The sequence below is a fragment of the Cyprinus carpio genome, chromosome A3 (genome assembly GCF_018340385.1).
Source record: "Cyprinus carpio isolate SPL01 chromosome A3, ASM1834038v1, whole genome shotgun sequence".
NCBI lineage: Eukaryota > Metazoa > Chordata > Actinopteri > Cypriniformes > Cyprinidae > Cyprinus > Cyprinus carpio.
In genome coordinates this window covers 16,390,361-16,414,675 of record NC_056574.1, presented here as the reverse complement: position 1 = coordinate 16,414,675, position 24,315 = coordinate 16,390,361, and the positions used below count along the sequence as shown (strand labels likewise).

The window sequence follows — 24,315 nt, the reverse complement described above, 5'->3', positions numbered from 1 at the left end:
TCAGATTCATTTAAGTTGACTGTGCCCCAGATGCAATAAACTTCTTCTGTCTGTAAAGGTGTGAACCAAATGGTCCATACAATCAGAACATCAAAGGCACAGTGTTTCTCAGGAAGTGCCAATCCTGTATGTGTTACAGCTATTTTGTGTATTGTGTCTGCATGCAGAGGTCCTGACAGTACTCTACTAATTGTTTTTGACACATTCACTTTAATAAATAAATAACTAGCCCCACGCTCCCCTGCAGTGCCATTCAGAAAACGCTCTGATGTCATGACTGAATATAGCCATATCTAAAAAATGAGCAATACTGTGATTATTTTGCACATATTTTAATCCATTCACTTTTGAAAGCCAGCTATGCAAATATAAAATACAAAATATGTAGAAAATGGAAATCATTTGAACAGAATAAAGTCTGTAATAAACATCAAACATACAATACAAGCTCAAAAAGATTTGTCTACCAAATGTTTAGTAAATGACATTAGTAGATGTTGCAGGTAGGATGAACATATCCACAGAGGAAATCTGGCCACAGAGCATATTTTTGGTTGTATGGTGCCTCTCGAAAGCATCTGGCTGCTTCCCTGTCACACCGGCAAAGGATTTTCGCACATCTGTCATTAAGCTTGTCTGCGTTGAAGACATAAATGTAAATTGTTGGCTGTGTAAAATGAGTAGTTTGCATACAGTGAAGGAAACCATATTTTAACCATGCATTAAAACCATCACTTTATGCTTCTTCAACAATATACCGTGTTTCCTATAGCATGTTATGGTGCTAAAATATCTTTTGGTTTGGTTAAAAACACTGCCTCTTTTTAGCCTGAAGTCTTCCATCTGTTATAATACATAGCCTGTATTACTACTACTTCTTGAAGCTCAAGGAAAAGTCCAAACAAAACGTTCATAGTCATATTTTTCCACAAGTTCACTTTCCCCTAAGCTTTACTGACTTTTTTCTTTCCTATTTTGACCCCAGGCTTTTATAATGTAAAATGTGATTCAAAAAGAATGTAAATATGCCGGTTTAATATCTAAATAACACATCATACCACAGTCAGCCTCCTCTTCTTCACACGTCCACTGATACCTGTCCGTTTTCGTCTGACAGCCTGCAAATTCTGCATCCTCATAACAGCAGTCATGTTTGTGGCAACACCTAAAAAAGAACAAATGACCTTGAGATTATCTGTAATGAAATGGCACAGAGGACCTAGCCCAGTTCTGTCTGGTTTTGAATTGTTTTCTCATTATGTAACATATAATTCAAGAAGACTTGCAGAAATACAACGTGATCTCATAAATGGAGGGCCGCTGAAAATGTCAGCCAGATAAACTGCTGACTCTGTAAGATTAGATTGAGCAATCCCTCGGTAGAATGTGATGTAATAATATCAGCAGTTATTTGTGTTCAACCCGCTGTCCACTCCCAAAGAGCTCTTTGACTGGGAGTGGCAATAACTGTGGTTAAGGGAAATTGTAATTTTGTGTGTGGGAGAGCTGGGTGTAAGCCCTTTCCGGATGTCTGAGGGAATGCCACAGAAATGGACATACTTTGACCAAGATGCATGGGGTAAATTTAATAAGAGCAAATCTAACCAGGTATTTGTAAGTGATGTGGTGTCTTACCAGTCTGCTCTGTCTCGGGGCCACCCTTTACCCCCAAGACCACAGTAACATCCATACTTTACGTAACTTAAAGCTGATCGTCCCGTGCTGCACTTGATCATGCCAGCTAGTTCCAGCAAACCCCTTTTGCTCCGTGAAGACCTCTGTGGCTGCAGGGAAGCCATACTGACTGAAAAGAGTAAAACGGTGAACGCAGGGGTTGATTAAAATGTAACCAATTTTTCTTTACATTTATATTTATTCATATAGTAGACATTCAACATTTTCTGCTATATACTTTTAAAACACTTTCCCATAGTCTCATATATAAAGCTATGATGTTATGTTACCATATCCCCCAAAATTTTACATTTATAGTCATTTATTGAAACTGTCTGTAAGACTTATGAAACAACTTCAAATCTATTGTCCAGAGTTTCCACTTGAAAGAATAGGGCCATTTTTTCACCAGTGCAGTGTCAGATTCCACTGGTGAAGTGTTAGATTCCAGTTGTGTGGGATTTCTTAAGGGTCTAAATGACAAGTGATTTACTCTTAGTCGTAACATAAGCATATTTTTTTTATGATCTGCTTTTTCATTTTTTTTAATTTTTTTTTACCGCTGTAAAAAATCTTTTTCTAAGGTGTAAATAAAATGATGTGCTCAAAAATTTGTTTTGCAAAAAAATCAGTCTTTCTACTTCAAAATATTATGTTTAATATTGTATACTTGCCATTTCTTTGTTGCAATTTCTCAGTGAAAATATTTTCAAAAAGTTTTTTTTTCAGCCTATTTCTTCCCTCTCTGCCCTCAGTTACATAAATATTATTATTAATAATAAAAAAAGCAAGCTTAGGTTTAAACTTTAAAATAAACTTATTCATAGTTTGATTATATATTGTCAAAAAGTTTTTTAAAGCATTTCAAATAATTGTTAAAAGCTACTAAATGCATGCATTTTAAAAATAAATGTATTTATAATAATAATAATAAATGCATTACTCAAAGTACCTATTGACAAATATTTGTAATTGTTTTTTTAAATAAAAAATTATATAAATTAACTATATATAGCCTATTCACACAAACACACACACACACACACACACACACACACACACGCACGCACACACACACACACACACACACACACACAAACACTGTGTCTAGTAGCAACCCAGTCTAACTTATTTAATAATAAATGTGGATGTGATATAAGAAAGCAGTGTGAGAATGAATAGTTAAATGAGATGTGAGCAGCCTCACCTGTAAATAGCAGGAATGTGTGAAACAGCGCAGTCATTGTGCTCACAGGTAACAGTCCAGTCTCTGCTCAGTGTCAGATAAACTGAGTTCCTCAGTGCTGGGTTTTATTTAGATGCTGAATAATCTCAGGACATCAATCCTACTGTAATCCACGCACACTCTCTCTCTCCTGGAGGCTGCTGGTTAAAATTACATTAAAAGTTAAAGTCTGGGAATGTTGGATAATGTACCCCCTCTGATGACTGCTTGGGTGTTCAACTCGGGACCGCCCTATGATGGCTGGTTGGCTTTTCCATACAAACAGCTTGAGCTGGATAAGCTGCCAACTGGGAGGTCATGATCGAACACGCCAGCATGCCACTATTTACTCTCTCCTGCATCTGTAAATGAACTATTCATAAACTGATTTAGACTTTATACACTCAATTTTTTTCAAAGTAAAAAAAAACAAAACTTGCAAAACTTATTCCAAGTAATCGGTTAATCTGTGTTGATTTACTGTTTGGAAAAAAAAAAAGATGAGAGTTAAACATTTTTAAATGTCAACACATTGACATAATTTCCACTTTTAGCATTGCATAGAAATTTGAGGAAGTACTTACGACAGTATATATTGAAAACTGCTTTAAAACGGCATGAAAAGCATTACATTCCAGAATAGAACGTTCATCCAAGAAATTCATCATCCATGTGTTATTGAAAAAAAAAAACGATTCACATTCAGATGAACTTGCATTAACTTGCAACTCTCACATTTGGCCAATTTTGAAAAATACATTAGAATACAAGGTCAACATCATAAAACTATTGATTCCAATGCATTCTTTATTGGGTAATTTGTGCAAAAGGCAGATTCAATATCCATTTTATTTTTCAAAGCAGAGGCAAGTTTAAAAAAACCATAAAAATAGACCACTGACTGCAGAAGCAATTTGTGGAATAAGAAGACATTTTTAGGAATATTTCTTTGTTTTATTTTGTTTTACAGGTGTTTTACTTGTATTTGAATTTTTTTTTTTTTTGCACTACTTTAATGTGCATAGCAATAACACAGTAATAGCTACTATTAGCCTATTCAACGTCAAACAAGACGCATTAATTTACTGTTGTTCATTTCACTGTTAAAGAATATGCCTATTGTATTTACATATGTACATAGTTACTTAATTGCAAGTTAAATTAATGTTAAAATCCCATAGAGAAAATATATATACAATTGTATATTTAAGCATGCCATCAGTTTGACAACGACCGCAGGTGTTTTCGAGTACGTCTGAAGAGGGCGCTGTAACCATCTTCAGCCACTTACTGAAAAAGTGAACAAGACATCACGTCACGAAGATCACGTTGCCCACAGAAGACACAGGACTGACGAACACATTAAAACATTAGCGATTGTATGGAGCGCTCTCTCCCCCGCTGAACACTGATCTACTTCAGGTGAGTGTGTTTTAGGGTAGTAGCACATACATTTTTCCGCGTACATATGCTCGCGTGGTCGCTGTTAAACTGATGTGGGTGGGCAGAGGTGCGCGGTAAAAATGCTATCATGCTAGTTTACCTAGCGACTGTTCACACAAGAGTTTGCTTGACCAACCATTTGTCTCGCACACAAGACCTACGTGTTCCTGGTTTCACGGATAAACAGGTCAGAGTCTTGATACCAATCTTGCAGCATAAAAAAAGCCCACTGGCATAGGCAGTTTGTGAAAATATTTGGCTATACAGTGTCTGTGTTTCAATAACGAGCGAGCTGGCTTTGTAGACAGTGCGTCGAGTGTCCGTTCAAACAAACGCTAGGCACCCCGGCTCACTTCAGTTTGAGACAAAGTTTGCGTTTCTTTATCTCTTTCTTTAAGAACTATTCGAGAAGTTTCTCTGGCTAACGTTAAGTTACATCAACCGATATGAGACGCCACTTTTCGGTGATTTTCCCTTGACGGCCGCCAAGGGGACCAAAGTTAAGGAAGTATGTTATTTTATACTGTACTCCTTACTGGTTTTACCGCGTGTTGTCAGAAATGCAATACAGCGGTGTCCGGTTTGGGAGTGGATCGTTCTTTTCAGCTGGATGACTTTAATAAATCCGTTTGCAAAACCGAACAGAACGACTTCTCGCCAAATCCCTGAAGTGAGTCGGGCTTGTAAGTTAATAGGCCGAGAACCGATGGATGGAACCTTTTTTTAGAATAGTCCATATATGTGAATTAATTTCAACATTTTTACATTTTTAAATACTTTATATTTAGATTTAAGTTACTTGGGTTTGTCTAAGTTAAATTATTGTTGCAAGAAACTAACAAAAGATCAGATAATCAGTACCGTGTGTTATCAAATGTGTATTTGAGCGTATAATATGTAATGTTTTTGCGTCATCGTTCAACAGGGTTCCTACGCAGTTTGGAAATATATGGAATTTGATTTGAGTCATTGAAAAAGTATGGGGAAAAAATATTTGCATTTCCAGTCTTTTGCCCATATGTAGTGTTCTATATTAGAAAACTAAGAATTTAATGAAAATATACTTATATAAGAACTGTGTTTTCATGGCAACTGTTTAGTGATACTTTAGTGATTGTCAAACACAACTGATTGAATAAGCATCTTGGGTTTCTTCTGAGGATGTTCTTAGCACTGTATTATAGAGCCTCTAAAAGGATCTTTGCAAAAAATATACAGACTTTTGTGTGTGCATGAGAAACCAATAAACTTAGTATATAGGGTGATGCAAACTGGGCCACTTAGTGCACCATCAGCCCATTTTGAGTTTTATTTATTTATTTTTTTGGCCACCACAGAGTAGACTATGCGTTAAAGCAGACTTAAGGCCTTGAAATATGACATACTGCCCTAAATAGAGCCACATTTTGAACACTTTTACAGTACAGTTTTTTTTTTTTTCACCCTTGAACTTGGCAAATAGGATAATGCACACAGCTGTTTTGCCATCAGCCCATTTCATGTCATTGTTTCTCCGCCTCCACGAAGGATGCATTAAATTAGACATTAGGCCTTGATATTAGAGGTAAGTACCCTAAAGAAAGCCACATTTTGAGAAAAGATATCTCTATTAATTCATGTGCATACATGTTCTCATTTTCTTCATAGTAAGACAGCAGTGACACACAAAGGAAATAAGTTATAGTATATATAAAACTAGAAATTGTAATGCGTAAGCACAAAAAATTTCCCATGCACATGTCAATATTTTCTTGAAGGCACGAAAAAGTTTCTTGTGTGCGTGCAAAAGTCTGTGGGGTTTTTTTAGGGGCTCTGTATGCACTTTGAGAAAATCAATAAGAGAAGATATAAATATTTACATGTGACTATACCAAATATAAAGCTGAAAAGAATTCCCTCTGAACCATTTGTTAAATATGGTCTGAAAATCTACTGAGAGGTTTGGTAATTTGAGTCTGGAGAAGTATGGAATTTTGGATGGAAAATGTGTAGGAACCCTGGTTCAATCGCCGAATTGGTTCTTTGAAACGAACTGTTCTGAAGAACCAGGTTGCGCATATAAAAGTCGAGCATCCCATCACTGTTGAGAAAACATTGCTTTAAAAAAAAAAAAATAATTACAGAGAGCAGAACACAAATACTTTTCCAGTACTTTCCTATTCCTATTTCGCAATATGACACGTGTCAATATGTGATACTTAGGAAAATCTGTGTCAAGTCAATGTGTCTGTCTGATTTCTGGAGGCCTATATATTTGTATAAATCATAGGTGTTGACAGCAGTAAAGTCCTACACGCGAATAGGAAGATGTCAGCCACAGGCCAGGACCGAAGCAGCCGGTGGCAGGACATTCAGAAGGGCTTGCAGTTCATTCAGTAAGTGTTCCGTATGTAAACCTGTAAACATCAGCAAGTTTTGATCATGAAGAGATGACTCAAGTGGCTTTAGTTTGTGTCATAGAGGGAAACAGATAAATAGTTTCAGACTGACTTCATCCACTTATGTTTTATTTCTGTCCTATGAAAAGAATTTGGTTGCAGTTCAAACATTTTCAGGAATGCAAATTAGACACTGCTTTGTCACCCAACCTCACTAATTCATGACATGTTTCCCCACAAATCTGTCATCGCTCACGTCCTTTGCACTTGTGTTTTAATGGGTTCAAATTGTTTTCTTAATCGTAGGTCTACCCTGCCTTTTCCTGGCCCTCAAGAGCAGTATGAGGTATGTGTGGTTTCCACTCACAATCAATCCAGCACTGAACACAAGTTGTGGATTATATGTTTATATTATGAATCGATTCGTTCCTCTAGGTGTTCATCCAGAGTTTGGTGAGGAATCTGTTTGGTGAGGGAAATGACGTGTTCCTTGAAGGCGAATGGACGCGATCTGTTGAATTATACACAGAGGCCTTAAACATAGCGGAGTATGCAGAATCAGAGGACATCATCATCTCTCAAGACCTGAAAGAGAAGCTTTATGCGAACCGTGCTGCATCCTACTTGAACATTGTAAGAATCCGCATTCAAATGGATGTGCAACTTTTATTCAGCAAGGATGCATTAAATTTATCAAAAATGACCGCAAAGGGATTTATAATTTTACAAAAATTTTCTATTTCAAATGTTGTTCTTTCAACTTTTTATTAATTGAAGGGTCCTACAAGCATGTATCACAGTTTCCACAAAAAATATTAAGCAGTTTTTAAACATTGATAGCAATAAGAAATGTTTCTTGAGCATCAAATCAGCATATCAGAATGATTTCTGATGGATCATATTAGGGGTGCACGATAAATATCGGCCGATAATTAATGCTCATCTTGTCAGTAAAGCCGGATATCTAATCAGCGGGAAATTCCATCAGGTGCGTGATCATTATCAGCGTTGATTTGCGCAGCTTGTCAGTTAACAATGGCTCTGTGTAGTAACAGCTGCTCTATGTGCAATCACGCGCCTGATGGAATTTACAGCTGATTAGATATCCGGCTTTACTGACGAGATAATAGGGATGTGCGGTATACCGGTACTGGAAAAATACCGGTATCTATTATATTTCAAACGGTACCATATCATAATTTTGTTCAATTCGGTATTTCATGCGCTGCTGTTCCGAAGTTCACCTGTAGGAAGCAGTGCTTCCCAAATTGATGCAAAACCAGTAAACCTGAAGAACAACGTAACGGATCAAACAGATGAAACTCTATTAACGCGCCCGCAACTAATAAATCCAGAGAGCAGTAGAAGTGAAATATGGCATTACTTTACATACAAAACAGATGATAAAGGTGAACGAACTGACCACAGGATTCAGCACATCAAATCTTGCTAACTTGCTCAATCGTGTGCTCATCCTGATTTTTCAGAGAATTAAGAGATTGACAGGTTAGTGCATCATTCATAAATTCAGACTTAATTTGAACTTTTATTCACAACTGATCAACGCACAAACATAAGATGTAACACAGTAAACAGGAAAGCTCAGACATGTGACGCTAGAACCAGTGACATTTTAGTCACATTTTGGCAGTTTTGCTATATTAATTTTAGTATCAATAATATGAAGGGAAAGTTTCTGCCACATTGTTGACCGCTAACATGAAGCAGCCAAGAGAGACAGAGAGAGAGATTTATATTTTAAGCTTTTTCTTTGCCTATCTGAGTCTGAAATCTAAAAAACATTCTGAGGGAGAGAGAAATAATAACGTGAGTTTGAATATTACTTTGACTGTTAGAATAACACTTGAAAAAAAAAAAAATTGTTATAACTCATCAACAGCATTACAGCACTTATATATCTAGGTCAATGATTATTTATAAAAGATAAATGTAGGCTACTAATACATGTTTAGTATGTAAACATTACTTTATGCATTAAACACATACCAAACATTAACCAAGATTGTTAAATACTATAAATGATGATAATTCACTTTTATTATCCTCCATTTTTATTTTTATTTTTAATAGTGTTTTCAGTTCACTTATTTTTTGAGGCTGGTTATTTGCTACCCGTGGTATCGATTTAGTATCGATACCGAGGTATTACTTTCTGGTATAGTACCGAAGCCAAAATTATGGTATCAAGCCATCCCTACGAGATAAGCATTAATTATCGGCCGATATTTATCGTGCACCTCTAGATCATATGACTCTGAAGACTGGAGTAATGGTGCTGAAAATTCAGCTTTACCAACTCAAGAATAAATTAAATTTTAAAATATATTGCAGTAGGCCTGTCAAGATATTATATTTTTCCTATCACGGTTATTGTGGCCATAAGAATTCACAATATCGATATATTGAGATATCTACAGAAACCTTGGAGGTGGAAAAGATATCAGTCAAATTATTTTTTACTTTGTTTACTGAGGTTTTCTTTTTCACCCAACGAACATAAGGACACTGATAAAGGATGTGAATAATGATATGTCTTTCTCCATCTTCTTTGAAGCTCCTATGAAATAACAAGAGAGAAAATACTGTCAAGTTCAGCAGTATGATGAATAAATATTAATGGTAACACTTTACAATAAGATGTCATTTGTTAACATTAATGTATTAACTAACATGAATGAACAATGAACAATACATTTATTACACAATTTATTTTAATCTTTGTTAATGTTATTAAAAATAGAGTCGTTCATGTTAGTTCACACAGTGCATTAATGTTTACAAACACAACTTGTGATTTTAATAATGCATTAGTATATGCTGAAATTAACATGAACTAAGATTAATAAATGCTGTGGAAATAATGTTCATTATTATTTATTTATTATATATTATAACTAATGAACCTTATCGAAGAATGACTGCAGATGAGGCATTAAGTTCATGGCACTGCAACCAACTTAACATTTTACAGTTTAATGTAGCAATGTGGTCGCTCAGTTTTTCAAGATCAGTTTTAATCATGTAACTGTTAGTAGATTTGAACAAAGAAATAAAGTGTTATCACACACAGGCCATAATGATTGCAAATACAAAAATAAGACGAGTAAAGAAAACGCAGTACTTATTAAAATAATCACCCTTTACTTAAATATATGAACACAGAAAACCGCTGTTAACAGGTTAATATAACATTTCCCATTCTTTGACTAGTAAAATAATGACAACTTACTCTGACGAACCCGGCTCTCCTCAGAGTAGCTGCAAGCACTGCGTCGTCGTCTTGTGTGACAGGTGTCAGCGTTAAGGCACAATACTGCCACCTGGGAGCTCAACCAGGTACTGGCGCTGGAGTATTTACATGTGTTGTTATCATAAGAGAACTGTTCATTTTAAATATTGTGGTTATCGCTAATGCCGGTATATCGTCACACACTAAATTAACATGATATCGATAATTGTTGGTTTGAATATCACGGTTATCATCAATACCGGTACATCGTGACACCTCTATAAAAAAGTCACTAGGTTTGTCAGTATGTACCTTTTATGGAAAAAGTTGCTAAAAGGGTCTGAAAGTTGCAAAATATAGTGCTAAATTCGCGCTCGTGTGTGTGAGACGCGGGAGCTGATGGCAGGGGGCGGTGGTTATTTGTGGTGGTCAACGTGGATATTGTGGCAGGCCGCCACAAATAAATCAATGTATGGGAAACCCTGATGCAGCCTTGCTGAGCATAAGAGAATGCTTCCAAAAATAGTAAAACCCAAGCTTTTGAATGGAATTATACAAGTAAGCAGTGTTTGATGACCGCTTACATCGGTTGTTTAATTCACTGTGATGTGTTTGTGGTTATTGATGCAGGGACTGCACGATCAAGCTCTAGAGGACTCTGAAAAAGCTCTTCAACTCAATGAAAGCAACTATAGAGCACTTTACCGGAAAGCTCGATGCCTAAAAGAAATGGGAAGACATCAAGAGGCTTACGAGGTGGTTGCTAAATGCTCCATGGCAGTGCCTCAGGTCAGAGCACTTTACTTTTAGCTTTTAATCAGTCCTTTTTGCATTCCTTGGTTCTTCATATTTCATTTGCCTTGCAGGATACTCGTGTGATTGAAATGACCCAGGAGCTTGCCAAAATGTTGGGATTGAAAATCCGTAAGGCTTATGTCAGAAGCAAGGTAAAAAATAAAAAATAAATAGGGATGCGTCTACTTTCTAGCTAATTGGGGAAAAAAAGTATTTATTTAGAATAATTGGTTCTAAGTGTGCCAGGGAAAATAAAGCTCATAATCTGTAATTATTTGTCCCTGACCAGTCTTTTTTCTTTTTTCTTCCTGAAATCAGCCTGCCTTAAATGTTTTGCCCTGTTCAAGTTTGTCAGGAGCGGGTAATGATAAGGTAAGATGCTGGATATGTGTTTGTTTAAAATAATTCATTTCAGCAACCCTACTGAGCTGCTTTATTTTTTAACAGCATTCTCCGAGCTCTGCCTCCGTAGAGGATATTGAAATGGGTAAGTCAGTGTATACTACCATGAGTAATGTATATTACTGTTTAAAAGTGTAGGTGTCCATAATTTAAAAAAAATCAATAAAAAAGGAAGTTAAAGGTGCACTAAGTGAATTTTGCCAAACGATGTTGATATTTGAAATATTTGCCCCACTTTATAGAAACAGACACCGGCATTGTAGGCTACTCTCCCAGGAAACAGTCCTCATCCTCGGTGATGTAGACATGTTGGGGGCATGTTAGAACGAGCCGTTTTAGGTAGGAGTGGTTAACTCTTAAATTTTGTAAAGAATATCTCTTTGGATTTGAGACTTTAGTCTTTGCAACTTCACAGATCTTCTTTATTCACCAAGAGCTTGTAACACTCCAAAGAGAAAGAAAAAATTTAAATCGCATCATATGACCCCTTTAAGACTGGAATAATGGCTGCTGAAAATTCAGCTTTGCAACCACAGAAATAAATTACATTGATTTTATTTTGTAATATTTAACAATTTTGCTGTTTTTACTGTATTTTTGATCAAATAAATACAGCCTTGGTAAGAGGCTTCTTTCAAAAGCATTTGAAAAAATCTTACAGACTTCTGAACGCTAATGTTTTAGGGTTGGTCTGATAGACGATGCCATCATCCGTTGCTGATGGCTGACAGACATCATGATGTTAAGACGACATCGTGATTCCCCATGACCTCGCCCACAAAAAAAACATTTCGAAACAAAATGCGAATTATTATTTTTTAAATTAAATTATATTAAATAGGCTAGAACATGTTGGTCAGATCGTGGGTGTTTGGGCTGCACATGGATGATGTGTGTGGACACTTCTGATGCCAAACATTCCCCCTCCCCGACGTCATCGTCCATCGCGATGTTTCACTTTAGACATTGTCCGATGACAATTTGATAGACATCACCCAGCCCTACAATGTATATAATACATCTTTAAATAAGTCAGCTCATTAATGCCTCCTTGTCTCCGTAGAAGTGGGCCAGTATATGGAGGGTGTGGGCGGCCCGGTACCAGTGTGTTCTACAGTAAGCGAGATGGAAGAAGTAGAGTCTAAGCCTCTTGTCGGTGTCATCTCACCATCGGTCGTCCCGGTTGAGACCAATAATCCAGAGCCTGTTCCCATGCCCATACATATGCCTCTGGTTAATGGAACCAGGCCTAATGACTCTTACACAGTACCAGACACCCGCTTGGACTATGATACAGATATTATCGGGGATGATCTGGATGAGCTGTTGGACAGAGCAAGTCCTCCTGAGTCTTCTTTGGTAAGCTTGAGGAGGACCACATTTCTGCTTGTGTTTTGAATGCATACAAGAGATCATGTTAATGTTTGTCTTTTCTTTTCACCCAGGATATTCCCACAGTGGAGGGACCTATTCCTTTACCAACCAGTATTGCCGTCAGTAGTTCGATACAGAGTTCTTTGCTCATGCCTTCCCACTTGGGCCATCCGTTTTTGAGTATCTCTCCACAGTGCACAGTTAGTTTGCCCGCATTGTATCACAAGCCAATTTCATCGTATTCTCTTGGCCTGGACACATTTTCATCACCTCTGGATTCATTGGATAGTTTGTCAATTTCAGAGTCTACGACAGGTGCGTTGCTCATCTCATCTTAATCCCAAAGTATACTTTGGTTTTTGTACATATGCTAGGGGATGCATACAGTGAGTGTAATGCAATATTCACCTATTCAATGAACTACTGGAGACGCAACAACAATAGATGGCCGTGTTGAAATCTAGTATAAAATAGTACAAAGACATTTTAATGGCAGAGAAAAAGTGCAGTGGACAAAAATGTAACTTTTTAGTGTATATGTGTCGAGCGCCTCTCCACATGTTCTCAAATGGCGTACATGTTAAAAAAGCTGTACACATACACTACAAGTGGATGTATCAATACAGAAGTATACTTTGGACTTTAGCTGTCTCAACATACTTGCAACCAGGGTCCAAAATTTGCCATTTGCCTCACCTAAAAATGCTGAGTGAATTAAGATAATGTACCAGCCATATTACCCAGCAGTGTGACGTTATTGAACACATTTCTTGGAATATTAGTGATGAATTGCATGGGTCATTGTGTCATTCACTGAAACTTTAATAATGTATTATATTGTAGATGCTATGTTGTGCTGTGTAGTGCTTTTTAAATGTAATTATCAAATTTGGCTCTTGACAAATGTTAGTTTGGGACCCTGCTGCTACTATAGCCCCTTTCACACTGAAATTCCAGATAATACACGGGTAATGTGTCCCGGCAGTTGTTCCCAGGTCGTTAGATTTTGGTTCATTCACACTGCCAGTGATTTCCCAGAATTTGTGTGTGCATAATGACACGTGACATCAGGATGTGACGTGTGATGTACGAGTCGAAAGCACTAGGCACGTTACCTTTCACTTAAGCTGGCAAACGATCTCAGCTTCAGCGGGGATAGTGAGGATCTAACTGATCTCTACTTCATTACAGTTTGCGCACATTTTTTCGTCGTAAACATTGATCTGCCTTCAAAACACCTGGTAAAAGAGTCGCATGATAACGTGTGTCATCACTACGCTACACCCTTTACGGCATTGGTTCTGACTTTTGTTCGCACAGAGCTCGTTCCGGGACTGAACCCGGCATCGTTACTAGGTCCCCAACCAGGGATTGTTCCTTGAATCAATCCTGGGATGTGTTTGCGTTCACACAGAAGGCAATCCGGCAATTTTCCGGCACCAACGTTCAGTGTGAAAGGGGCTTAAATGTTTTCTTTTTTTTTTTTTTTTTTTTTTTTCTTATTTCTGTTTTTGTTTTTGTTTTTTAAATTTTAAGGACCAGATAAACCATTTAGCCAGCATCGTTTTATGCCGGTAAGAGTTAATTTACATCAATATGATAAACATTTTCCTGAACATTCAGCTCTGCTGTTTGGTTAATCTGTTGTTTGCTTTTTCAGCTGAGTAATAGCGACATGTCAGTGCCAACCATTCCACCCATCGGCATGGGTTTCTGCACATCCGATGGGACATTTATGCAGGATTATCCACCGCAGCTAGACCTTGCCAAGAACCCACTTGCTGATACCCATGAATTCAAACAGGCCTGTTCCTCTTGCTACATTAAAACTGGTAAGCGGCAGTCATGCAGGAATGTTGCTAGGCAGCGATTCCAGTGTATGACGTTTAACGATGCAAACATTGTGGTTTTACATAATTTTCTTTGTCTCCTGATTGTATTTACAGGACCTGGAGTGCTGGATTATGCTTACCATCCGGAGGACCACAAATGCAAAAAAGATTTGCTTTTGGGAAGAACCAAACATTCTGAACTTATAACATGGAAGCTTATTCGCCCAAGACCAACTAAAAACCAGTACATGGGGCCTTATTATATTTGCAAAGGTAATTGCAGTGATCTCCTTTAAGTTGGGTTTATTTTATGGTGTCACAGATTTACTAAAATACTCAAAAAATCTGCTTTATAGATGTGGCGATGGGACAAGAATGCAGGTATCTTGGCCATTGTACCTTTGCTTATTGCCAAGAGGAAATTGACGTGTGGACGCTAGAACGCAAAGGCTTCATCTGCAGGGAAAATCTGTGTGATCCTCATGGGTTTAAACCTAAGATCAATTTGACAGTGCCCAAAATCTTACAGGAGCACCATGGGATATTTATGTTCCTCTGTGAGGTAAAGTGTGCCATTGTTTGAATGGCTTGCTTATTGTAGCTGGAATTAATAACTAATCCATGAAACACGTGAAGGTCAGCTGACTAAAATAAATCAAGTTTATGAGTAAGCTCTTTTTCCTGTTATAGATTAGTTTTTAGCAGCTGACTGTGTCTTTAACACACCTTCTCATTCCATCATTGAACTGGAATGACCGGTTTTTAAAGGAATGGATTTTTCGTTTCTCTGTTTGTTTGTTTTTTGTTTGTTTTTTTGTCATTGCTGATATTTGTGTTGGTTTAAAGTTTAAAGAAGCTGTATAAATACCTAACATGTGTGACTTGGTCTGTAGGTGTGCTTTGATCACAAACCCCGAATAATCAGCAAAACCAATAAGGACATCCCCGGTCTATGCTCTCACCCAGTGACAAAGCATGTGTTTGAGGAAAAGAAGTAAGCATCTCTTCTTGTGGAGACATGTCCAGACACTAAATGTGCAGATTGATGCTTTGCAGTGAATTTCGTTGGTCTGAATTAATGACTATATCTGGCCAGATCAGGGCTGGGCGAAATATTCAGTGTCTTTTTGTTGTGTCAGTAGGTCAGCGTCACACCCACACATTGTCATGACTTGTATGAGAGTCTTACGACGAAGACTGATTCCACAAGCTATTTCAGTAAATAATGTTCTATTAAAAAGATCAATTATTAATACAAATAATAATTTTTGTTTATTATAATGTACTTAGATGTCATAAAATAGTAATAAGCTGTTAAGAATAAAAATACTAACTCAAACAGTTTTTCTTTATAATCAAAGTTAAAATAAAATGATCTATTATTGTTACATTTTATTAAGCTTTTAAAAGTTTGGTAATTTAAGTATGTGATGGTTTCTCACCAATTAAAGCCATTTCAGAGCAAAAAAAAAAACAAAAAATACAGGTAACTTACAAAATTAATTGAAAGTATGTTTTTTTTTAATATATAGTTGTATATTTATTCTGGCTAAAGTATATATATATAAACCCTCTATTCACATTTTTGTTTCCCACAAGCAAATGCAGTATATAAACATCGCATCTTACCTCTGTTATGTGTCAGATGCAATAGAGGCTTCTTCCCACCAGAGTCCAGATCAGCTCAGTTGAGTCTTTGCTGCTGTGGAACTTCGTAATGCAGGTTCAGGAATAAAATGATAACTTTACTCTTAATAAATTACTCAGAGACTTGTTTTAAAGAAGTTTAACACATCACCATAGGAAATGGTTTCGCTTTATTAAAACAAGAACTCCTAAGCAAATAATAATAAAAGTAAATAACGTAAAGTCTTCACCCCGAATTGCAGCAGTAAATGTGATCTAACCCCCAAGTTTTATAGTCACACAACCCAACACGTCTCTCTCTTCCGAGTTCCTCTTTTGGTGAACACACTCACCGACACGTGCGCGCACACACACAAGTATCTAGGTTGCCATAGTTACAGGAAGCATGAGCCTTCACCTAGTTACAACCTTTCAGTGGCACAGGTTCAGATGAAGTAACTGCAGCATCTTTTTCATTCAAGCAAGTTAATCTATCTCTAGTTTTAATCTAAACAATTACACCATCTTAAGGCGTAGGCTATTTAAAGTAAGTTTTTCTATTTTGAATAGCATCATTTCTCTTAAGATAAGATAAAACATATCACAATACAAAGCTTAAAGAAAGAAGGTCCATTCTGTAACGCTGTTGCAAAATGCTCTTTCTTGTACACTCATCATACAGTTAGCAAAAAGCATACATACCTGGCAGTTTTAACTGTTGAGCAAACTCTAACAGAATATATATCTCATTTCTGCCTTTTAAGACTTTACAGGTTTTGTGGTGGCTGTTTGCAATCTTAAAGCTCTAATATCATTGCGAGAGATTGCAACTCCAAATTAAAGTTTATCAATTCAATCATTTTTTTCAGCATTCTCATAATTTTCTTATTCAAATCTTCCTGTTTTCGCATAAGTTTAATTATTCTTCTTATTCTAAAAACAATCTCCTGTTGTTCCATCGGTTGAGGGCTTGTTTTCCTCGACATTTCTCCTTCTGCATTTGTCTTTTGACATATATATATTAAAAGTTAGTGTTTTAGCAAAAGCAGATAACTCCAACAGTCGTTTTTTGGCAAAAGCAGATAACACTCGGGTAATCTTTGTAATCTCCTCGGCTGACAATGTAGACGCCTGACAAACTTTGTTGTAGTGATTACACGCAATACAGGGAGCTTTACACTCACCACTATAACATGCTGCTTTAGCAAGGTTTCGTTGAAAAAATTTCAGCTTTTTTTCCTTTTACGATATCACAGGTTCATCAAGGTCGTTGAAATTATCCATCCTCAATCAGTTTTAGTCAGCTTTGTGAAACTCCTTTAGACGAAACTCCTCTCAGCTAGCGCGTCTTTTCGAAGTGACTAGCAGCCTTGTCACCTGACCTGAATTTAGCAGTCATTCTTTTTATTGAGACAATTATTTTTGCATAAATCTTTCTACAGAGCCATGTAGTGATGACATTTGCAATTTTTTTTTTTTTGCCCATATTTAAAGTCTATATTGCCTGGCCCTAGGTAAGACTTTTTTTTAGTAATGTAAAATTAACACTTAACACTTTATTTCTCAGGTGCCTTGTTCACTATTTAAGGGACAAAACAATCAGGTACTCCAAAATCCGTCCATACTTCCCTCATTGCCAGATGGATCTGTGTAGGCATGAGGTGCGGTATGGCTGCCAGCGAGAGGATTTCTGCTTTTATGCCCACAGCCTCATCGAGCTCAAAGTATGGATGATGCAGAGTGAAAAAGGTGAGCTGCTGCTCAGGACTCATACATTATCTGACATGAAGGCTGACAGGAAACGCTTAACTGTTGTGTTGGTCTGTTTCAGGTATCACACATGAAGGTATTGTCCAGGAGTCACAGAAATATTGGAATATGGATGCTGCTGTTCATGCTCAGGTAGAATTTATACATGCATACTGATAGAGAGTATATACCTGTGAGAGATGTCTTGTGACATTATTCTGCCAATCCCATAGGAGCTCCCACCGGCCCTGCGCAGATTTGGTCCAGCTAACCTGAAGATGCAGTTTGTATGTGCTCAGTGTTGGAGGAACGGCCAAGTCAGCGAGCCAGACAAAAACAAGAAGTACTGCAGTGCAAAGGCCCGGCATCCGTGAGTCCAGCTCAAATGCATCCAAAAATGAAAATCGTGTCGTCATTTACTCTAATTTTGTATCAAACCCACACAACCTTTTTTTCGTGGAACACTAAAGGAGAAGTGGTTATGAAAGTGAATAGAAGAACTTGAATCCACTTTCATTTTACAAGTGAAAATGACCAGTAAATTCTTCAAAAATGTCCCTTTGTGTCATGGTAGAAATAGTCATGCCATTTAAATAAATTGACAGAACATGCGATTTTTAAGTGTAGCATTCTGATAATATCTAATAATTTGTCCCATCTGTTGACCAGTTGGTCTAAAGAGAGACGGGTGGTTCTGGTTAGTTCTATTGAACGGAAAAAGTGGACTACAGTTCGATGTCTCCCAACCAAAAAGCCTATTCCTGCTCAGTTTGAAGTAAGTGTAATATTTTTATTTCATGCTAAAAAAAACTGGCCATTGTTTTGAATACAAGCAGAAATTAATGGTTCATAAATATCACCATTGTCTCTTGAATAATTTATTTTCCTGCATGTTTGCAGATTTGTTTGCATGTGGCAGCTGGCAAAAAGTGTCAGTACATTGGAAACTGCTCCTTTGCTCACAGCACGGAGGAGAGAGATCTATGGACCTTCATGAAAGATAACAATAGTAAGTTCACTTTGCATTTGAGTGCATGACAACATTTTAGGGACAATCTATACATTCTGTTCAGTCTGAATCGTTGTTCAGTGTTTAAGTTTTGCTTTAGTTTAGCTTTATTTGTCATTGTTTTCAGATGACAACAATCAGTACAGTGAGCATTATTATTATGTACTATGCTTGTTTGTTTAAAGTAATGTTTAATAAATATAATCTAACTTGCTCTTCCTCCTAAACAACTTTCCTGTTCTGTTGGCATCAGTCAATATTAACCAACAGCCCAATGGCTGTGAGCTTATACATACACTACTGTTCTAGCTTGTGGTCATTAAGATTTCATAGTGTTTATGAAAGAAGTCTTTTATGGTCACCAAGGCTGTGTTTTTTTTTGTTTTTTTTTTAATCAAAAATACAGTAAAAACTGTAAAGTTGTGGAATATTATTAAAATTTCGATTTTCTATTTTAATTTAAATGTTATTTTAAACTTAAGTCCTGTGATGCAAAGCTGAATTTTCACATGATCCTTCAGAAATCATTCTAATATGCTGATTTACTGCACAAGAAACATATCTTATCACTCTTGAAAACAGCTGTGCTGCTTAAGATGTTTGTGGAAACCGTAAGTTGAGTTCAAAAGAACAGCATTTTTTTTTTTTTTTTTTTTTTTTTAAGTCTAAATATTGGCCTGGTTTCACAATAGCCGCATTTCCACTGTCGGGCTTTAAGCGGGCATGCCAGGGCCAGTCGCGTTTCCACTGTCACTTCCGGGGCTTGATCGTGCCTCGTCGGGGCTTCCTCGGGGCCAACGGCCAGGGTTTTTTGGCCCAATGAAAACCTTGGGCCAAAGCGGGCCAGCTGGGGCTAGAGGAGTGGTTATGAACAAAGGCGGAGTTTCTCCGCGTCTGGAGAGCGTCAGCGCCGCGGATCATTTCATAAAGTTAACAGCTGAAACACCAGCATTAAACATTTTTTAAAATAAGTTGAGCTCAAAACTCACTTTCAGTCAGCAGCGAGTGTTTGAAATAACTCGATCCTATCCGATGTGGATTATAATCACCATAAAAGGCAGAAATATTTATAAGCGATGCAAAAGAATATGCACGCTAGGTATTAACGTTACCATAGTAAACATGGGTAAACACTACCGCTTGAAGAAATCAGATGTCAGCTTCTTATTCTCTATCACAATCGTGTAGTAACATATTTTATCTTTCATAAGTCTCGTCTTGACAGTTTAGCTCCACGTAGCCTATGTCATAAAAATATAATAATGGTTTTTGTTCGGGAGCTTTTATAAAAATAGAGAAATTATCATTCATTTTAAATGTGATAAAACAGAAACAGTCTCGACTGAATAAGCAGGCTATTTTCATACCGCTTCTGCGTTAAAAATAAATAAATAAAATAGAAATGCATTTATTTCTGTGACAAATTTTCAAGCCTGATAAATTAATTCATTATGCTCAATGTATCACTTATAGCAGAGGTGTCAAACTCAGTTCCTGGAGGGCCGTAGCCCTGCAGAGTTTAGTTCTAACCCTGCTCCAGCACACATATCATGTAGTTTTCAAATAACCCTAAATGATTAGATTAGCTGGATCAGGTGTGTTTAATTAGGGTTATATCTAAACTGTGCAGCACTGTGACCAGGAACTGAGTTTGACACCCTTGACATATAGTAAAGCATTGATGCTTTTGAATTTGAATATTTAACAAAGCATGCAAACAAAATGCTGCTGTTATCGTGTTTGTTTTGTGATCGCGCTAGTTCCAGTGATTTATTTCTGATTAGTTTTCTGATAACTTCTCTTTGTTGGTGAAACGATTGGATTGCATGACGTTGTTCCTGAGAGGCGTGTAAAGGGTGGGTTTTAGTGACGCGCAGCGGAGCTTCTGGCCCGACGGTGGAAATGCAGCGCTATTTTGGACTCGTGCTACTGGTCGAGGCTATTAACCCTGCCCGGCCCGTTTTAAGCCCTGGCTCGCACAGGCCCGACAGTGGAAAAGCGGCTAGTCAGGGCTTAGACTAAGCCAGGTTTAGGCCATAGTTCAATTAGGACATTTAATTATCTTTAACAAACTTTATTAGAAAAAAAAAAAAAACATTACTGTTGTGCATCTTGAGACAAAACAGCTCAGACAGACATTTTAGTCTGGGACTAGGCTTATGCCTTAAGTTCTAAAATACTTCAAAAGATTGACTCGTATAATCATCCATTGCCAGTAGTTCACAAGTAATTCAGTTTAGATTTCAGCTGTCGGATGGGTTCAAATCTTGGGAAAAAAGGATTCTGAAAACACATTAGATCACAAAATCCAATCTTGGTTTTGATCTGGATCAAATATTCAGTTTGTGTTCAAAACTTTATTGTAACATTTGGGATAAGTTTGATCCAAAAAACATGAGGATTATACTGATCCTAATAGAAGGGGTGGATTTCAGGAACAGAAATGTACTAAAACTTTTAAACTGGTTGAAAAATACAACATTTGTAATATGTAATATGCACACACACATACATTTGCACAATCATCAGCGATGAACCAGTCAAAAGTAGTTATTTGTGAGCGAATGCAAAGTTTCTTGTGTGAATGCAGTTGAATGCAGGATCTCGTATTTTTCCCATCACCGTGCCACTTTAGAGGCTTCATAGAGCAGTAGTAATCCAGATTTGGTAATCTGAAAAACTGTATCTGGATTATTGTGATCTGATCCAATTTTGCTTTGAAAAACCATCAGAGAAGATGGATTACCTGATCATGGATGGCAAAATATAGATCATTCTGAACTTACAGGTACTGATGTATGATGGATTTATCATACATCCCTTTTGTTTATGTTTGTGTGTATGTAGTTGCAGACATGGAGCAGCTGTATGAAATGTGGCTGCAGTCTCAGAAGCCGGGCTGGAGCGAGGAGAGCAGCAGCGCCACCCGAGACAATGGCAAACAGATTCATATGCCCACGGACTATGCTGAGGAAGTGGTATGGAAACTTGAGCAGCATCCATATTTCCACACATCATCACGCTCGTCTTACTCTGACACAACCTTGCTCTATCTTGGAGTGTCCTGTACATGTAGGGAAGGAAATTGCAAAACGGCACATACACTCAACGTTCTTTTATCTCACGTTTGCATGTTTTTCTCTGTTCTGCTGCGTCTCTCTATTTTCAGTTTGATGTTTCAAGTAAAAATAGATCAGCTTAAAAATTTATCTCGACGTCTGCAATGTGTTCCAGTACGTTGTGCTCCCTCTAGCTGTTTAAACCCTAAACACGTCCTGTATCTAAAATGGATGAGGTAGAGTATACTGAGCGAAATACTAATTGTGTCATACTGGAATTGCCTGGTAACCTTATTGGGAGCATTGTGTCGTAACTTTATAAATATTCATGAATCATGTTAGTTCACCAACTGATTAGCACACACTCAACATCTGTATTTCAGGCAGGGAGTTTGGCCTACTGGGCCAAATGTCACAAAATGCAATTAATATTCATGAGCAAATCTTTTACCTAAGTAGGACTTTACAAGTACATTACAGCAAGACATTTGCTACATTATGTAGTACATCGCCATTTTAAGAAGTTTTCATCTTTATTTGAATGTTCATGAATAAGCGTTTTTAATGACTAATAGAATTCGTTATAAAAAAATGTGATTCAGAAATTTGCGATCTGAAAGTGACTGAACTCCTCAAGTGATTGTTTCATGAATCCATTCTTCATAACGTCTGAATGCTGTTTCATCAGGCTGGCAACCATTGCTGGTTGTGTGGGAAGAACTGCAACAGTGATAAGCAGTGGCAGCAGCATATCACCTCCGAGAAGCACAAAGAACGAGTGTTCAACTCTGAAGACGATCAGAACTGCTGGCAGTATCGCTTCCCCACAGGAACCTTCAGAGTTTGCGAACGGTCAGTCTAGCGCTAATGTGTAACGCTACTCATATCTCATTAACGGTTAACAGTTGTCGCTAACGGATTGGTTTCGATTCGCTCCAGGTTCCTGAAGGGCACCTGCACGGAGGAGGAGCTTTGTAAGCTGGCACATGGAGATGAGGAGCTGAAGGAATGGAAGGACAGAAGAGAATTCCTTTTGATGAAACTTGCCAAAGCCAGAAAAGATCACTTGATAGCACCAAATGATAATGACTTTGGCAAATATAGTTTTCTGCTTAAAGATATTAAGTAATGTTTTAATAAGTCTGAATCTGTTAATGCAGGGTGTTCTGGAACTGATGGCTTGAGTTCAGTATTGAATCGGGCGAGCGTGGTGTGGCTCTTTGGAGGAGGAGGACATCCTTCTTCTGGGTTTTCACGGAAAGCACAGAGCTGGCCTTGTGTTCAGAGTAATCACGGCTTTGTTGCTTTTAGCACCGGTTAAAAAATAAACGCACCATCGCCTTTTATGTTTCTTTTATTAAATAGCAAACAGCGATCACCTTTCAGGAACTGGCTTTTGCTCGTGAAACCCAAAGCTGAAGTCCAGTATATGTAGGGCAAGAAATAGCGCATCTGAGATTCCCGTGTCATTCCCACCTTTTTTTTCTTAACTGCGATTTGTTTCGGAATGTTGGGTCCTGAATCTCTGTTGTTCTACATCCACAGCGAATTACTATGTTGTGTGCTTGCTGTGTTAATGCCTGTTGGTGTTCTATATGGACCTGCGTATACACAATAAAGTCGTCATCTTTTCAGTTTCCATAGTTCCTGAAAGCAAAGCTATAGGGTATAACTGCCATAAGTGTATTAAATGAAAATTGAAAAGAGGAACTGGCATACTGTTGGCGAATTATGTCAAGACGTGTTTTATCCACTAGGAGGAGACACAGAAGAGGCGAACACCTGCCAGCTGCATCTCTGTATTTTAATAAATGCATTATGGCTTGGATCTGCTGTGCATTCCGTGAAATTATTATTTTATTTGAATTTAAGTGCTTATTTGATCTAATGAAACTGGTATATGCTAGTGACTATATGTTTAGTTAATCAAAGCAGTCACGTGACAGTAAAATAATGTTACCAATGATTTCAAATAATTCATATTAGAATGATTTCTGAAGGATTACGTGATGCTGAACTTTCAGCCTTGCATCACAGGAATAAATTGAATTTTAAAATCTATTCAAATAGAAAAGTTGCTTTTAACTGTAATATTTCACCAATTGCTGTTTTTGTTTTGTTTTTTTATCTTACAACCCCATTTTTTTTTTTTTTAAACTAAAGTAAAAGATCAGCCATTTTATAATCTTTCCAAATAAAAGACTTTACTAATGCAAAACTATTTGGTAAACTAGCCTTTAAACAATACTGGTGAATAGAGTGTGCACTGCACACGTGCTTAGAAATGTGTGTCTTTCACAGTTCTGCACTGCACATATTGTGGTTTGCCTTCATCTGAACTTGTTAGATGCAGCTAAAAAGTCTCCATCTGCCTTGTGTTGTTACACACTAGCAGCAAGCGATTCCATTAAATTACTGCTTTTATTTTACACATATGTTGTTTATGTTGTGGGGGACTGCATTAGGTCTAAATGATTGAATTAAACAGGTCATCATTAT

At 37.3% G+C, this 24,315-nt stretch overlaps 2 protein-coding genes across 5 annotated transcripts; one reads left to right on the top strand and one right to left on the bottom strand.

Moving 5' to 3' along the window:
* Positions 1-328: 328 nt before the first annotated feature.
* Positions 329-16,269, bottom strand: LOC109065967 (phospholipase A2-like). 3 transcript variants are annotated; one of them, XM_019082950.2, is made up of 5 exons: positions 16,003-16,269; positions 2,882-3,060; positions 1,636-1,804; positions 1,059-1,165; positions 329-636 (listed from the first exon to the last, which is right to left on the bottom strand). In XM_019082950.2, exons 2-5 carry the CDS (start codon positions 2,916-2,918, stop codon positions 488-490), a joined length of 462 nt encoding a protein of 153 aa, XP_018938495.1. In that variant the 5' UTR covers positions 2,919-3,060; positions 16,003-16,269; the 3' UTR covers positions 329-487. The 3 variants fall into 3 exon arrangements, with proteins under 3 accessions (XP_018938495.1, XP_018938496.1, XP_042576817.1); XM_019082951.2 differs by having other exon boundaries at positions 2,882-3,057; XM_042720883.1 differs by lacking the exon at positions 16,003-16,269 and having other exon boundaries at positions 2,882-4,136.
* Positions 4,179-23,644, top strand: zc3h7a (zinc finger CCCH-type containing 7A). 2 transcript variants are annotated; one of them, XM_019082947.2, is made up of 23 exons: positions 4,179-4,321; positions 6,612-6,717; positions 7,027-7,066; positions 7,156-7,353; positions 10,601-10,759; positions 10,837-10,917; positions 11,084-11,137; positions 11,213-11,252; positions 12,231-12,526; positions 12,613-12,856; positions 14,078-14,115; positions 14,202-14,373; positions 14,488-14,646; positions 14,730-14,935; positions 15,267-15,367; positions 17,567-17,748; positions 17,831-17,901; positions 17,982-18,118; positions 18,418-18,523; positions 18,649-18,757; positions 21,605-21,735; positions 22,505-22,668; positions 22,756-23,644. In XM_019082947.2, the coding sequence occupies exons 2-23, from the start codon at positions 6,650-6,652 to the stop codon at positions 22,943-22,945; spliced, it is 2,946 nt and encodes a 981-aa protein (XP_018938492.1). In that variant the 5' UTR covers positions 4,179-4,321; positions 6,612-6,649; the 3' UTR covers positions 22,946-23,644. The 2 variants fall into 2 exon arrangements, with proteins under 2 accessions (XP_018938492.1, XP_018938493.1); XM_019082948.2 differs by lacking the exon at positions 4,179-4,321 and adding an exon at positions 4,391-4,529.
* Positions 23,645-24,315: the final 671 nt, after the last annotated feature.